The 16,285-nt window shown below is 48.6% G+C and overlaps 1 protein-coding gene across 1 annotated transcript in view; it reads left to right on the forward strand.

Annotated features, from left to right (window-relative positions):
- LOC124550936 (esterase FE4-like) overlaps window positions 1–16,285 on the forward strand; it is a 128,007-nt gene that overhangs the window by 92,286 nt on the left and 19,436 nt on the right. Inside the window, exons 8-9 of the mRNA XM_047125744.1 lie at window positions 5,090–5,255; window positions 12,976–13,108. Of these exons, the coding sequence (XP_046981700.1) occupies window positions 5,090–5,255; window positions 12,976–13,108 (299 nt within the window). The remainder of the gene's footprint in view (window positions 1–5,089; window positions 5,256–12,975; window positions 13,109–16,285) is intronic.

Consider the following 16,285-nt stretch of genomic DNA (forward strand, 5'->3'; position numbering starts at 1 on the left):
GTACTGGGAGATGAAGAAGCTTGCACAGGATAGAGTAGCACGGAGAGCTGCATCAAACCAGCCTCAGGACTGAAGACCACAACAACAACAACAACAACAACAACAACCCTCATATTGAGTACATGAGTTTTTTCATTGCTTCAAAAAGTAAATTTGTTCTCCGCCAACTCAGTGCATTGACCACCTACGAAATCGTAGATGTACATGAGCTAATGAAGATTTTAATCATTCTTTCCTGTCATAAAAAATTTTTCATGTGTAGAGATAACGATTTTAATAATCGTCAATTCAACATGTGCAAGAGTTAAATGTTTTGTTAGTGTGTTGAAAGTAATTGAACATGATTACTGTGTATTGCTTTACCCCTGAAAGCACAGTTGATGAATTAAATGTAGAAAAAAAGAGAATAGCTGTTTTGTATTTCTAGAATAGATCCCAAACTTTCACTTTTATTAATTCATGCATTCTAGTTACGTAACAGCACCATTTCTAATGAATTTTGTTATGATCTGCACCTGATATTAGCTGCCATACAGGGCAATATTTATATATTAAATAACTAAAAACCCTCCTCGATTGCGAAAAAAGTACCTAGTGTTAACCTAGGTTTCGGCATAGATAACTACACTTTCTTCAGAACAACAACAAAACCCACAAGTGCCTAAGAAGACCTTTGTTAATGATTTAAAGAACACCATAGCTATACATTTATAAACGAAAAAAAGGAAAACACAAACAGTACATATGTACAAAGTCAAAACCACTACTTAACTTGATGGTTTCGTTACGTAGTGGTTTTGACTTTGTACATATGTACTGTTTGTGTTTTCCTTTTTTTTTTTGTTTATAAATGTATAGCTAGGGTATTCTTTTAATCATTGACAATGGTCTTCTTAGGCACTTGTGGGTTTCATTGTTGTTCTGAAGAAGGTGTAGTTATCTGCGCCGAAATCTAGGTTAACACTAGGTGCTATTTTCGCAATCGAGGCGGGTTTTTGGTTTTTTAATATATTAATCAACGATTGCTGACGCGCTGCGATGTTGAAGGTTCTTCAATATTTATATATTCCGGAAAACGTTTGACTCGGTGCCCCACTGCAGACTCCTAACTAAGGTACGAGCATATGGGATTGGTTCCCAAATACGTGAGTGGCTCGAAGACTTCTTAAGTAATAGAACCCAGTACGTTGTCCTCGATGGTGAGTGTTCATCGGAGGTGAGGGCATCATCTGGAGTGCCCCAGGGAAGTGTGGTAGGTCCGCTGTTGTTTTCTGTCTACACAAATGATCTTTTGGATAGGGTGGATAGCAATATGCGACTGTTTGCTGATCATGCTGTGGTGTACGGGAAGGTGTCAAAATGGCTCTGAGGACTATGGGACTTAACATCTTAGGTCATCAGTCCCCTAGAACGTAGAACTACTTAAACCCATCTAACCTAAGGACATGACACACATCAATGCCCGAGGCTGGATTCGTACCTGCGACCGTAGTGGTCGTGCGGCTCCAGACTGAAGCGGCTAGAATCGCTCGGCCACACCGGCCGGCGGGAAGGTGTCGTCGTTGAGTGACTGTAGGAGGATATAAGATGACTTGGACAGGATTTGTGATTGGTGTAAAGAATGGCAGCTAACTCTAAATATAGATAAATGTAAATTAATGCAGATGAATAGGAAAAAGAATCCCGTAATGTTTGAATACTCCATTAGTAGTGTAGCGCTTGACACAGTCATGTCGATTAAATATTTGGGCGTAACATTGCAGAGCGATACGAAGTGGGACAATCATGTAAAGGCAGTTGTGGGGAAGGCGGAAAGTCGTCTTCGGTTCATTGGTAGAACTTTGGGAAGATGTGGTGATCTGTAAAGGAGACCGGTTATAAAACACTAATACGACCTATTCTTGAGTACTGCTCGAGCGTTTGGGATCCCTAGCAGGTCGGATTGAGGGAGGACATAGAAGCAATTCAGAGGCGGGCTGCTAGATTTGTTAGTGGTAGGTTTGATCATCACGCGAGTGTTACGGAAATGCTTCAGGAACTCGGTTGGGAGTCTCTGGAGGAAAGGAGGCGTTCTTTTTTCCCTTGTTCTGTTCGCGAGTGGAACAGGGAGAGAAGATGCTAGTTGTGGTACGAGGTACCCTCCGCCATGCACCGTATGGTGGATTGCGGAGTATGTTATGTAGGTGAAGATGTAGACGTAGATATATAACGTCTGTTTAACACCCTGGGATTGAGAAGACAGTTCAGATGATTTGTCCATTTGCGCACTAAGTGGTGAGCTAAGTTTGCACACATTGTTACACTCGGTGCGCAGTGCGGACAATCTCACAAAGTGACAGGATTAAGGAAACGATTTGTAAAATAATTCTTCAGAGGCGAAACAGGGTCAGAAGGGCCAGTCGCCAGGAAGTGTAGCGCAAAGGATAATCTAGTTTGGTCGACGCAAGGAACCGTGTCTTAATAAAAAGGAGGTAAATGTAGCATACTGACTGTATTCAGTCAAAGAATACGCCAGAGCAGTAGTGAGTCGCAACGGAGCCAGTCACAGGCAGTCGGGAATGTTACGCATTTCGAAGCAAAACACGGCAGACCGACTGTGCCAGCTCGGTGCGGTGGGGCAACAGCCGACACTGCAGTTCGCTAGCCGAAGAAGGGGAGCCTTTTACTCACCTGCCACTACAGAAGTGTTTGTAATACGTGCCTGGAGCCCTAAACCAACATAGTCTGCAGTGTATAAGTATTCGGCCTTTCGTGTGCTAAATCACTCTCACCTCAGTATCACAGCCTACACCACAAGCCTGTGGGACCCGCAGCGACATCTCAGAATGCAGTACGGGGTCTGCTGCTCAACCGGAAGACAGAGCAGCCTGCTCCGACTCACAGGGCAGCCGCTGACTGGCTGGAGGAAGTTCACGGCCATTGTCAGCTCTCCACCGCACTGTCGTCACGGTCGCAGCCGGAGACGTCGCCGACACCAGAATTCGAGTGATGCCTCCCTCGGCCCCCTCTTTCTGTGTCAGCAATGCCGACTGTCTGTTGTTTCGCATGAGAGGCAACTGGATGCCTCCACCAAGCTGGTTCAAATGGTTCAAATGGTTCTGAGCACTATGGGAGTTAACATCTGAGGTCATCAGTCCCCAAGAACTTAGAACTAATTAAACCTAACTAACCTAAGGACAGGATTCGAACCTGGGAACGTAGCGGTCGCGCGGTTCCAGACTGAAGCGCCTAGAACCGCTCGGCCACACCGGCCGGCTTCCACCAAGCTGTTCCTGATGTACTGGTCCCGGGGGCCAGAATAAAGAAATTAATTGAACAACTCGACTGTTCTCCTGAAAGCTCAATTCACTCTCCATGAGCAACAGACTAAAGGTCATTCAACAACACTGGATCCTTTGAAAGCTTTCGGTTCCAATTGCATATGTTTTGTAATTTTCTTGCTTATAACCAGATGGCGCTGTATAAAAACTGTGCATAACAGGAAAAAAATTGAGGTCGTATGCAGATTTAGTGCCTCAAAAACAAGGAGATTCAATTATTACCAAGAAAATAGTACACTACTGGCCATTAAAATTGCTGCACCACGAAGATGACGTGCTACAGGCGCGAAATTTAACCGTCAGGAAGAAGATGCTGTGAAATGCAAATGTTTAGCTTTTCAGAGCATTCACACAAGGTTGGCGCCCGTGGTGACACCTACAATGTGTTCACATGAGGTAAGTTTCCAACCGATTTCTCATACACAAACAGCAGTTGACCGGCGTTGCCTGGTGAAACGTTGTTGTGATGCCTCGTGTAAGGAGGAGAAATGAGTACCATCACGTTTCCGACTTTGATAAAGGTCGGATTGTAGCCCATCGCCATTGCGATTTATCTTATCGCGACACTGCTGCTCGCGTTGGTCGAGATCCAATGACTGTTAGCAGAATATGGAATCGGTGGGTTCAGGAGGGTAATACGGAACGCCGTGCTGGATCCCAACGGCCTCGTATCACTAGCAGTAGAGATGACAGGCATCTCATCCGCATGGCTGTAACGGATCGTGCAGCCACGTCTCGATCCCTGAGTCAACAGATGGGGACGTTTGCAAGACAACAACCATCTACACTAACAGTTCGACGATGTTTGCAGCAGCTCGGAGACCATGGCTGCGGTTACCCTTGTCGCTGCATCACAGGCAGGAGCGCCTGCGATGGTTCTGTTTACAGCATCATGATGGTCGCATCTGTGTTTGGCGACGTAGCGGTGAACGCACATTGGAAGCGTGTATTCGTCATCGCCATACTGGCGTATCACCCGGCGTGATGGTATGGGGTGCCATTGGTTACACGTCTCGGTCATCTCTTGTTCGCATTGACGGCACTTTGAGCAGTGGGCGTTACATTTCAGATGTGTTACGATCCCTGCGAAATCCTACATTTCAGCAGGATAATGCACGACCGCATATTGCAGGTCATGTAAGGGCCTTTCTGGATACAGAAAATGTTTGACTGCTGCCCTGGCCAGCACATTCTCCAGATCTATCACCAATTGAAAACGTCTGGTCAATGGTGGCCGAGCAACTGGCTCGTCACAATACGCCACTCACTACTCTTGATGAACTGTGGTATCGTGTAGAAGCTGCATGGGCAGCTGTACCTGTACACGCCATGCAAGCTCTGTTTGACACAATGCCCAGGCGTACTAAGGCCGTTATTATGGCCAGAGGTGGTTGTTCTGGGTACTGATTTCTCAGGATCTATGCACCCAAATTGGGTGAAAATGTAATGACATGTCAGTTCTAGTGTAATATATTTGTCCAATGAATACCCGTTTATCATCTGCATTTCTTATTAGTGTAGCAGTTTTAATGGCCAGCAATGTAGTTCAAAAAAATTTTGTCATTGTAAACTATTATTTTTGTCATATTCACTCTAGATCTGTGAATCGAATTGTTAGAACCTTGCTTGTAATCCACAAGCCTCATACCTAAGTGTAGTGTGACTCAGTATCAACTGAACTGCTTCATTCAGTCACGCAGTGGCAACTATGTTCCAAGTTTCTCCAGCAGAAGCGAACGCTGACATGGGGTTCTCTCTGGTTGCCGCAGCTGTATGGAGATACGATGTTCGCCTGTGCTGCAGTCAGGGCGGCGAAAGTGCACAGTGCCAAGTCTTCCCAGCCGGTCTACTTCTACAACTTCGACATCCAGCGAGAGCTTGTTCCACAAGGACCTCTTATGGCCCAGTTGGCGCAGTCCATGGATAAACTCAAAGGTACTGTATTCTGTCGCCGTGCGGGGTAGCTGCGCGGTCTTGGTTGTTTTGTCACGGTTCGCGTGGCACCCCCCCCATCGAAGGTTCGAGTCCTCCCTCGAGCATGAGTGTATGTGTTGTCCTTAGCGTAAGATAGTTTAAGTTACATTAGTTACTGTGTAAGCCTAGGGACCGATGACCTCAACAGTTTGGTCCCATGGTACTTACCACAAATTCCCAGTTTGTATTTTGTCTCATAACAAAGATTTATGAAGATAGACAAATAATAGTATGGCGACTGGAAGATGAGAAATAAAGTTAGGCATATAGAGATATAAAGATGAGCAAATACAGGTATGGTGTTAGATACAGAGATAGTTTTAGACGCACAGAGGTAAACACAGATGAAGATTTAGCCACCTAGAGGTTGAATTTAACCACATGAAGTGTGACAGTGGTAGATTTAGTACAACAGAGGAAAGTAAAGAGCTACCGGCGTAGATATACAGATAGAGAAGCAGAGAGAAATGTGGACATACAGAAATTGAAACAAATTGAAACAGATAGACAGAAAGAAGCAATTCAAAATAGAAACATTCAGAAAGATAGAAATATAGAGAGAAAGTTAGTAAGAAGGTAGATGTACAGAGAATGATAGGTGCATTCATATATAATGAAAGAGATGCAGAGGAAGAGCCACAAGAAGGTAGAATGTAGAGTACAATAAAAATGTAGAGGCAGAGGGCGATGTAGTGGTATACAAACAGATGTAGAAACGGCTACAGATAAAAAGATAGATAAACACACAGGGACTGATAGAGCAACAGGTACATATTCTATGTATAACATGCACCACGTGTTGCAGTGTTGTAAAACCAGTTTGTTCTTACTGCCTTTGCTACTGAATAGTATGTAAATTAGGGCTAAATGACTAACAGCCACATTACAAGTAAAAGGCTCAATACCCTCTCGTTTCAAAGGTTTAAGATTTTTGTGTAGTGGTGCTTTCTTTTCAATATTTTCGTTTTGAACGTTTGTCTTCATGTACCATGTCATATAAATGTCGTATTTTCGCATTAGACAGAGTTCCAGGATTACGTATTTCACAAATTTTTAAGTAATCAGCTTTGGACTATGTTGTACCGATACTGCTAAAAGTGGATATAATTTTAATGCCGCTTTCTCAGTTCCTCTGCAGGTGTTATGTAATGTGCGTCATATGCACAATGTACACTATGTGATCAAAAGTATCCGGACACCCCTAAAAACATACGTTTTTCATATTAGGTGCAATGTCCTGCAAGCTACTTCCAGGTACTCCATATCAACGATTTCAGTAGACATCGTGAGAGAGCAGAATGGGGCGCTCCGCGGAACTGACGGACTTTGAACGTGGTCAGGTGATTGGGTGTCACTTGTGTCATACGTCTGTACGAGAGATTTCCACACTCCTAAACATCTCTAGGTCCACTGTTACCGCTGTGATAGTGAAGTGGAAACGTCAAGAGAGACGTACAGCACAAAAGCGTACAGCCCGACCTCGTCTGTTGACTGACAGAGACCGCCGACAGGTGAAGAGGGCCGTAATGTGTAATAGGCAGACATCTGTCCAGACCATCACACAGGAATCGCAATCTGCATCAGGATGCACTGCAAGTATACAACGAAGGCTTTCACGACCGGATAGTACCGTTGTTGATAATTCTTCCGGGTTATATGGCTGTGGTCCATGGAATTCTTCTGTTCCGAACGTTTCGTCCAATACTACGTTGGAGATCCTCAGAGGTATGGCTGGTCCTGCTGAGTCCTGCCGACAGACGTGTCGGGCTTTTTTTTTTTTTTCCTTTATTGTAATTTTCAGCACCTCATACAAGGCGGGCTGGCAGCAGCTTAATACGCCGCTCTTCAGCCGTATGGGGTACAATAATATGAGATAGGTGACACAGAAAATACAAAAAATGGCGGGCAAAGAAAGTAGTTACAAAAAAAACAAAAAAACAAGAAGCCGTTCACGTTGGACGAAAAAACACTAACACTTGTTGACACGGCGCACAAAACACGGAGAGCTGCGACGGCACATGTGAACAGTGGAGTTGTAACTGCACGAAACACAAAACGAAGCACACACACTAGACACTGACGGCGATGATCTCCGGCGCGCGAATGTTCACCATGCGTGTGCGAGTCCGGGGACCTGCCAAGAGAGGAGGAGGAGGAAGGGGAGTGGGAGAGGGAGAGGAGAGAGCGGAGATGCCACGGGCAGGGGAGAAAGGGGGGAGGGAGGAAGGGGGAGGGGAAGCTCGGGGGGGAAGAGTGGTGGAGGGAGGGGACGGGGGAAAAGGAAAGAGAAGGGGAGGGAAGGGAAGAGAAGGGAGGGAGGGAGGGTGCCTAAAGGAAAGGACACCGGAAGTGGGTGGTGGGGCAGGGTCAAAGTTGATAGGAGGGGTAGATGGAGGGGAGGAGGACATCATCAGGGAGGGGGAGCTGGCGGAAGCCACCTTGGGAGAGAGTAAGGAGGGTGGAGAGATGGAGACCGGGCGGGACGTGGGAATACAGGCGCGGCAGCGGGCGGGGATGGGAGAGGATTGGGGAGACGAGCGGGTGAGGAGGATCGAGTTTACGGGAGGTGTACAGGATCCGTATCCTTTCGAGGAAAAGGAGGAGGTGGGGGAAGGGGATGAGATCATACAGGATCCGCGTGGGGGAGGGGAGACGGATGCGATAGGCGAGGCGGAGAGCATGGCGTTCAAGGATTTGGAGGGATTTTAAAAAGGTAGGGGGGGGCGGAGATCCAGGCTGGATGGGCATAACAAAGGATAGGGCGGATGAGGGATTTATAGGTGTGGAGGATTGTGTAAGGGTCCAGACCCCACGTACGGCCGGAAATGAGCTTGAGGAGACGGAGTCGGGAACGTGCCTTGGCTTGGATTGTATGGAGATGGGGAGTCCAGGAGAGGCGACGGTCGAGGGTGACGCCAAGGTACGTAAGGGTGGGAGTGAGGGCGATGGGACGGCCATAGACAGTGAGATAGAAATCAAGGAGGCGGAAGCAAGGGGTGGTTTTGCCTACAATGATCGCCTGGGTTTTCGAAGGATTGACCTTGAGCAACCACTGGTTACACCAAGCGGTGAATCGGTCAAGATGGGATTGGAGAAGGCGTTGGGAGCGTTGCAGGGTGGGGGCAAGGGCGAGGAAGGCGGTGTCATCGGCAAACTGGAGGAGGTGGACGGGGGGGCGACGGCGGCGGCATGTCCGCCGTGTACAAAAGGTACAGAAGGGGGGAGAGGACGGAGCCTTCGGGCAGACCGGCGGAGGGGAAAAAGGTGTAGGAATCTGTGTTATGGATGGTGACATAGGAAGGACGGCGGGAGAGAAAGGAACCGATCAGACGGACGTAGTTAATGGGAAGGGCAAAGGTTTGGAGCTTGAAGAGGAGACCGGAATGCCAGACGCGGTCATAAGCGCGTTCGAGGTCAAGGGAGAGGAAGATTGCGGAGCGACGGGAATTAAGCTGTTCGGAAAGGAGATGAGTGAGGTGAAGGAGAAGATCGTCGGAAGAGAAGGATGGCCGAAAGCCACACTGGGTGACGGGAAGGAGGCGGTGCTGGCGGAGATGCTGGTGGATGCGGCGGGTGAGGATAGATTCCAGGACCTTGCTGAAGACCGAGGTAAGGCTGATGGGACGGTAGGAGGAGACGGCGGACGGCGGTTTGCCAGGTTTAAGGAACATGAGGATACGGGAGGTTTTCCACAGGTCGGGGTAGTAACCGGTGGACAGGACTACATTGTAGAGCCTGGCCAGGGTGGAGAGGAAAGAGAGAGGAGCTTCACGAAGATGACGGTAGGTGGCACGATCGTGACCAGGAGCAGTGTTGCGTTTTATGCGGAGTGTATCAATGAGATCCTGTGTAGTGATAGGGGCATTGAGTTCCGTGTGTGTAATGTTGTCCAAGTACTGGAAACCAGGAGCGAGGGGAGGGACAGAGGGGTCAGTTCGATCGCGGATATCCGGGAAGAGGGAGTAATCGAACTGGGGATCGTCGGGGATGGAGAAGACATCGGAGAGGTAGGAGGCAAAGTGATTGGCCTTACTAAGGGTGTCAGGGAAGGGGTGATCATCGTGGAGAAGAAGATAGTAGGAGGAGGGTTTAGTTCCGGTAAGGTGACGGAAGGCCGACCAGAACTTGGACGAGTTGATTGGTAGGGTGGCATTTAAACGGGTGCATGTCTGTCGCCAGTCCCAGCGTTTCTTAGCCGCGAGCAAATTACGAACGTGTCGCTGGAGTTGCCGGTGGCGTCGTAGTGTGTCCGGGTCACGCGTGCAGAGGAAGGCACGGTATAGACGATGGGATTCACGGAGGAGGAGAACGGCCTGTGGGGGTAAGGTAGGACGGTGGGGGTGGATGGCGACAGTAGGAACGTGGGCCTCCACGGCCTCAGACAAGGTCTGCTGGAGAAAGGAGGCGGCATGGGTGACATCGTCAGGGTGGTGGTAGGTGAGAGGGTGGCTATCGACCTGGGTGGAAAGGGTATCCCGGTAGGGATTCCAGTCGGCTCGGGAATAGTCGTGGACATACTTAGGGGGAGGGTCAGTACGAGGGTCGGGGCGAGGGCGACGACCGTCTGAAACGGTGAGGAGGACAGGGAGATGGTTGCTACCAATAGGCTCCAGGACATCCACCGTTATGCGGCCAAGGAGGTTGGGGGAGGAGAGGATAACATCAGGAGTGGAGTTGGATTCAGGACGGGTATGCCGGGGGATGGGGACGAGGTCACCTTGAAGGGTGGAGAGGAACCGATGCCATTGCCGTAACTGGGCAGCGGAACGACTATGGATGTTGAGGTCGGCGGCGATCACGTAGGAGGAAAAGGTACGATCGACGTGGGAGAGGAAGTCGAAGGGAATAGGAGCGTTGGGGCGCACATAGATGGTGGCGCAGGTAACGGTAAGGCCGGGGAAGAAGAGACTAAGGATCAGGTGTTCGGTGGGGTCGGGAAGGAGAGGTTGGAGCCGAACGGGGATCTGGCGGTGGTGACCAATGGCAACTCCGCCACGCGCAATCGGGAGGGGATTATCGGAGCGGTGGAGGAGGTAGGGCGAAGTGTGAATGGTGTGGTGGGGTTGGAGGAAGGTTTCATTAAGGAGGAAGGCATCCACGCGGTGGGTGGCAAGGGTGTGCAGGAAGAGGTTCCTGTTGGCGGGTAGGGAGCGGATGTTGTTGAAAAGGATATGTTGCTGTCGCGCCATGATAGGGATTTAGACGAGGGTGTCGAGGCGGGAGAAGGTGAAATGGGCCTGGTTGTTGGAGTAGGTGGCGTACATCTTGAGTTGGAAGATGGAACGGCCAGCAAGGGAGATCTGCTGGAGGGTGTGAGGGCGCTGAAAGGGATGAACATTCTGGAGGACGATGGTAAGGAACCTGATGATGTCCTCAGCGGTGGGGGGGGGGGGGGGACGAAGGGAATTGCCAGGAGGGGTGGGGGCGTCCAGGGGACGGACAGGGACGGTGAGTTCAGGAGTGGTTGGAGGGGGTCGGGCTTTACACTTTTGGGAGTAGGTGGGATGGGGGAGATTGCAGGTATTGCAGGAAGGAGGGGATTGGAGGTTGGGGCACTGCCTGAGGAAGTGCGCTTGCCGACAATGCGGGCAGGTGGGGGCCTCGCGGCACTCAGGTGTGGGGTGCGCGTTATAGCGTAGACACCTCTGGCAGCGCAGGGATTGAGGAGGGGAACGGGAGGGGTCGACCTTGTACCGCTGGTTAAAAAGGAGGGCACCCTCCTTCAGGAGACGGTCAATGGAGGGGGCGTGCTCAGAAAAAACCCGCATAAGGCGGGTGGGGCCAGCAGCGTTATGTATGCGGCGAACCGCACGCACCTCCAAATGGGGATGCGCCTGGAGCTCCGCCAACACCTCCTCCTCTGTGATCACTGGACTAAGCCGAGTGATCACGGCGGTGAGAGTTGGCGGGCGACGCGGAGGTTGGGGTTGGCGGGAGGGAGCTGGTGAAGGAGCAGGGGTGAGAGAGGCATGAGGGCCAAAGCGGGTGACAGGGATGCGGGAAAGGAGGTAGGTGTGGAGGGTTGGGCTGGGGGAGGAGATGAGGACCGAATCTCGGCGAGGAGTGAGGAGGGAGATGGGGGCACCAGGACAATGCTGGCGAAGGAAGAGGGTGAGGTTCCGGGCTTCAAGGAGAGAGGGATCAGGACGGGAGAGGAGGTAGCGGTAGGAGGAAGGGGGAGAGGAGGAGGATGAGGGGGCAGGGACAGGCGGGGAGACTTCCATGGCATCATGGGTGGGGGAAGGAGGACGAGGCGCAGCCTTTTTGGAAGCAGAGGAAGCAGGAGTGCCACCGGGGCGCTTGACGGCGGTGGAGGAGGTGTGGGGGATGGGAACAACGGGAATGTGGCGGGGAGGGGCAGGTCCCGGGGCCGGAGTCGGCGCCGGAGATGGTGACGGTGACGGTGAAGGGGAAGGCGACGGCGACGATGACGATGACGGTGGCAGTGGCGGCGGTGATGGCGAAGGTGACGGGGAGAGCTGGGCGTGGGCAGTGGCCCGACGGGCCACCACCCGAGCCGGAGCTGCAGTGACAGGCTGGGGGAGTGGGGGGAAGGGATCAGAACGAGAAGAGCGGGAGGAAGAAGCGGGAGAGGGGGCGACAAAGATAGAGGGTGAAGGGAGAGTGAGGAGAGGTGGAATGGAAGGAGGGGGGTGGGACTGAGCACACCAAGTTATAGTGGTGGAGGCGGCGGAAGGGGAGGTATAGACAATGGCGGTGGTGGTAGTAGTGACAGTGGTGGTGGGGGCGGACATGACGGGAGAGAGAAACAAGAACGAACAGAACGAAGAGGAGAGGACAGAAACTGGGGACAGACAAAGACGAAGACGGACGGAGACGAAGACGGCCGTAGACCAGGGTCAGGACGGCGGCGATGGCGGCGACCAGGCGGCACCGGATGGCGGCGGCGGCGGGCACCGGATGGCGGCGGCGGCGGCGGCGGCGGCGGCGAGCCCCGGCAGGCGGCGACGGCGGCGGCGGCGTCGGCGGCGATCAGCAGGCGGCGGCGGCGGCGGCGGCGGCGAGCACCGGCAGGCGGCGACCAGGCGGGGGCGGCGAGCCCCGGCAGGCGGTGACGGCGGCGGCGAGGACCGGAAGGCGGCGACCAAGCGGCGGCGGCGGCGGCAAGCAGACGACACGGCAGGGATCTTCCACGTCGAAGGCGCACCCTGAGAGTAGCCCAGGCAGTGAAACTCTTCGATGAAGAAGAGAGGGAATCCAACCCTCGAATACGCGTGTCGGGCGTCGGAGAGCGGCCTAAATACCGAGGAAAGTGGGCGTTGTCTAGCTTGCACATAGTAGCAGAGAGAAAACTAGTCAAAGATAAAATGTAACTATCGATAATAGTCCGTCATAGATAAAAATCACTTATCGATTCTGTATCGCCACTGTCCATATTTCAAGGCCTCTTCTTTTCTATTAAAATTATCTTCATGTTCATAAATTTCAATAACCTCCCTATACAGTCGTGGATAATATTTCTGTTCGATCATCGTATAATCATACAGTAACGGAGACTCCCAGCTTTGGTGAACAGTGCGTTCCATTTGCGTATTTGAGTGTCAACTGCCAACCTCCACAACAAGCGATAGTTGGCCGTTTGACCGAGATTTATGTTTTCATTGGTCCCTTGGCTATTTATTTTTAGGGTGACCACCAAGTAGGTCTTATTTCGTTGCAGGAACCGGTCATGGAGCAGATATGGCGTTCTTGTTCCGCAACATCATGTTTGGAGAACCGCCAGAGAAGGATTCCGAGGACGGGAAAATTGCCATGAAGATGACTCGCCTGTGGACCAACTTCGCCAAGACTGGGTGAGTTTGCGGAAATGCAGTATCTACTTCTACCTCTACATCTGTATCTGAAAACCAGGCAGCATGTTTCCAGTCATCACAGTTCAATGTCGGAGTTGACGGACCCGGGCGAGGCGTAAAGTTTTGTGTCGTGCAGTCATCTCGGGTAGACGAGTGGGCCTTCGACATAGCAACTTCCCGTTGTACTACACTACTGGCCATTAAAATTGCTACACCACGAAGATGACGAGATACAGACGCGAAGTTTAAGGGACAGGAAGAAGATGCTGTGATATGCAAATGATAAGCTTTTCAGAGCATTCACACAAGGTTGAAGCCGGTGGCGACACCTACAACGTGCTGACATGAGGAAAGTTTCCAACCGATTACTCGTACACAAACAAAGTTGACCGGCGTTGTCTGGTGAAACGTTGTTGTGATGCCTCGTGTAAGGAGGAGAAATGCGTACCATCACGTTTCCGACTTTGATAAAGGTCGGAGTGTAGCCTATCGCCATTGCGGTTTATCGTATCGCGACATTGCTGCTCGCGTTGGTCGAGATCCAATGACTGTTAGCAGAATATGGAATCGGTGTGAAACGTCCCCTTTGAACAATTATACATGACTGTGCTTAAACTGACACACAATATTTTTAGCACAACGCAATCTGACTTTCAAAACTCCCTACAAAAGAATGGCCCTGACTAACATTAACCTATACCTTTCACAAATCACTTACCTCACAAAAATCTTCGTTACTCGAACTACTGCAATACAGCGAGCGCTACTACTGCCAGCTAAAGAAAAGATTCAAACTACGGAAGGCACTAACTACTGATAGGCATAGTTAGCAAATGAAAGATTTTAATAGAGGACAAACAATGTATTTACCTTAATAGTGTTGAAAACTCATAATATACATAGCAGTTCATGACATCCAGTCTTACAAATGTCCAAACTCCGCCATTTCTCTCCCCACATCCACCACTGCTGGTGGCTCAGCTCCAACTGCGCAACGCTACGCGCTGTTAACATCCAGCTGCCCAACACTACAATGGCCGACAACAATGCAAACTAGCCACAGACTGCACACAGCACAGCCAGTGATTTTCATACAGAGCGCTACGTGGCGTTACCAATATAAAAACCTAAACAGCCTACTTACATAGCCTCCATGCTCCCCACAAAAAATTTTACTAATTGTTTTGGGCAGTGGCCAATACAGATTTGAAAAAAATTTTCATAATTACAATAACAAAGAAATCAAATGCACACACTTGTTGATACAATGTTGATCAAAAACTAAAATTTTCTCACAGTCCTTAAAGACAGTCCTGATCATTCATCACAGTAAAATTGCAGTTTTTTTTTTTTCTCGAAGTCTGAGCAGTAAAAGAAAATGCGCACGGAAGTAGTGGATTTCCATGCAGTCTTGAAGAAGTAGTGTTGTCCTTCCAACGGAAAGACAGTGCTGACTCTTGACATGCAGACAGGTAATGGGCCACATCAGAGCAAACCCACAGCAGAGTCAGTCGAAGTTTTGAAGAATATTGGTAGGTAGGTCATCAAAGAGCAGACCTACTGTAGTCCTGGTAGAGAGTATGCTATTGGTGACTCATCAAAGGTGCAGACCCAGTGCAGTCCTTGTAGAAATAATGGTATTGGTGAGTCATCAAAGATGCAGACCCACTGTCTTTGTAGAGACGGCCAGCAGTCAACTGTTGTGACTGTGCAGGTGCACAATCACCATCGAAGAGTCGTGCGGAGAATATAGCAAGTCCATAAACCACCACTTGTGTACTCACAAAGTTTTTGGAATTGTCCTTAGAACCAGCAATGCTGTTAACCAGTCCCTTGCTGACTTATCAACACACGTGGGAGCACTAACAGTCCTCGTTTTTTTTTTTTAAATATTGTGCATATACTATGACCAACAGAAACGTGTGCAGTGAAATGAATGCTTACAAGTTACTTAATTTGCTGAACTGGTGTCAATTACAATATTATAACATGATAATACAATAACAAAGATACAAAATATCACTAAAGAACATAACAATACAGATAACATTTGTAGTAATACAGGCTTTACAAAAGAATTGAACTAACATATACATCAGTGTTACAGGAATTATGACATAAGTAAATACATAAAAGATCAGAATAACTTTTGAAACATCAACTTTACACAGGAGCATTAAAACAAAACAGAATAAATAATGTCTAAGCATATTTACAAGATAAATAACATATTATCAGAAAAATTGTACAACATAAATCTTATTAGCTAGACACATACAGACAGGAAAAACACAAATTCACATAGTGTAATAACATAAAAATACAGGACAGGGTTTGTTTTCAGTGAACATTTGTTACTGCATTCCAACCCAATACTTTATTCCATAGATCTTTCGTCTTATTTCAACATTTGTTTCCACCTAAAAAATCCTATCCAAGCATGCTTTCTGTAATTATATGTTCACATATTTCTTACCTCATTATTTATTTTCCATTATCTTACCTCATCATTTATTTCCAAGAAAATCCTACCTAAACCTGTTGTCCCTAAACCCTACATTTTTGTTCATATCCTCTTTTAAATACTTTTTTTGGCCGAACCATTTTCTTATAGCTTCTCAATGTATTTCTTTCCATTCATCACAACTCGTTCTCTTATATAGCCTACTCCATCTTAAGCTAACTTAAATCTACTGAGCTCAGATGCTAAACTAAGGGACAAGGTAATGCAGCAGCGCAAAACAATTAACACAAACAGCAATGACAAAAATTCAAATTGGCAAAGCAAGCAGCATAAATTAGCAAAGCAAATGCAATATTACAACTAATATAAGGCAATGCGCAGCAAACAAGAAAAGTAAATCAGTAGTAAAATTAGCTTAATACAATGTAAAATTCAGTAGGACTATGCCTGGCAAACAGCAGCAGCAAATGCAATAACTTATACCTAAACATAACATAGCTCAAGCAGAAAAAATATTACAGTAAAAATGGTCGTTTTTAATACCTATGTCACATCTTAACACTAGAGTGATGCATCACGAGAACTTACACTGGCAGATAAGTTACCAAATCGTAAAAAAATTATTTATGCAATTCCTGTGAAGGGAAATGTCTATTTATGTGCCCTCATTTTCTTGGAAGTAGATCATAAATTTCTTATTGACTCGATCTGTA

The sequence above is a fragment of the Schistocerca americana genome, chromosome 9 (genome assembly GCF_021461395.2).
Source record: "Schistocerca americana isolate TAMUIC-IGC-003095 chromosome 9, iqSchAmer2.1, whole genome shotgun sequence".
NCBI lineage: Eukaryota > Metazoa > Arthropoda > Insecta > Orthoptera > Acrididae > Schistocerca > Schistocerca americana.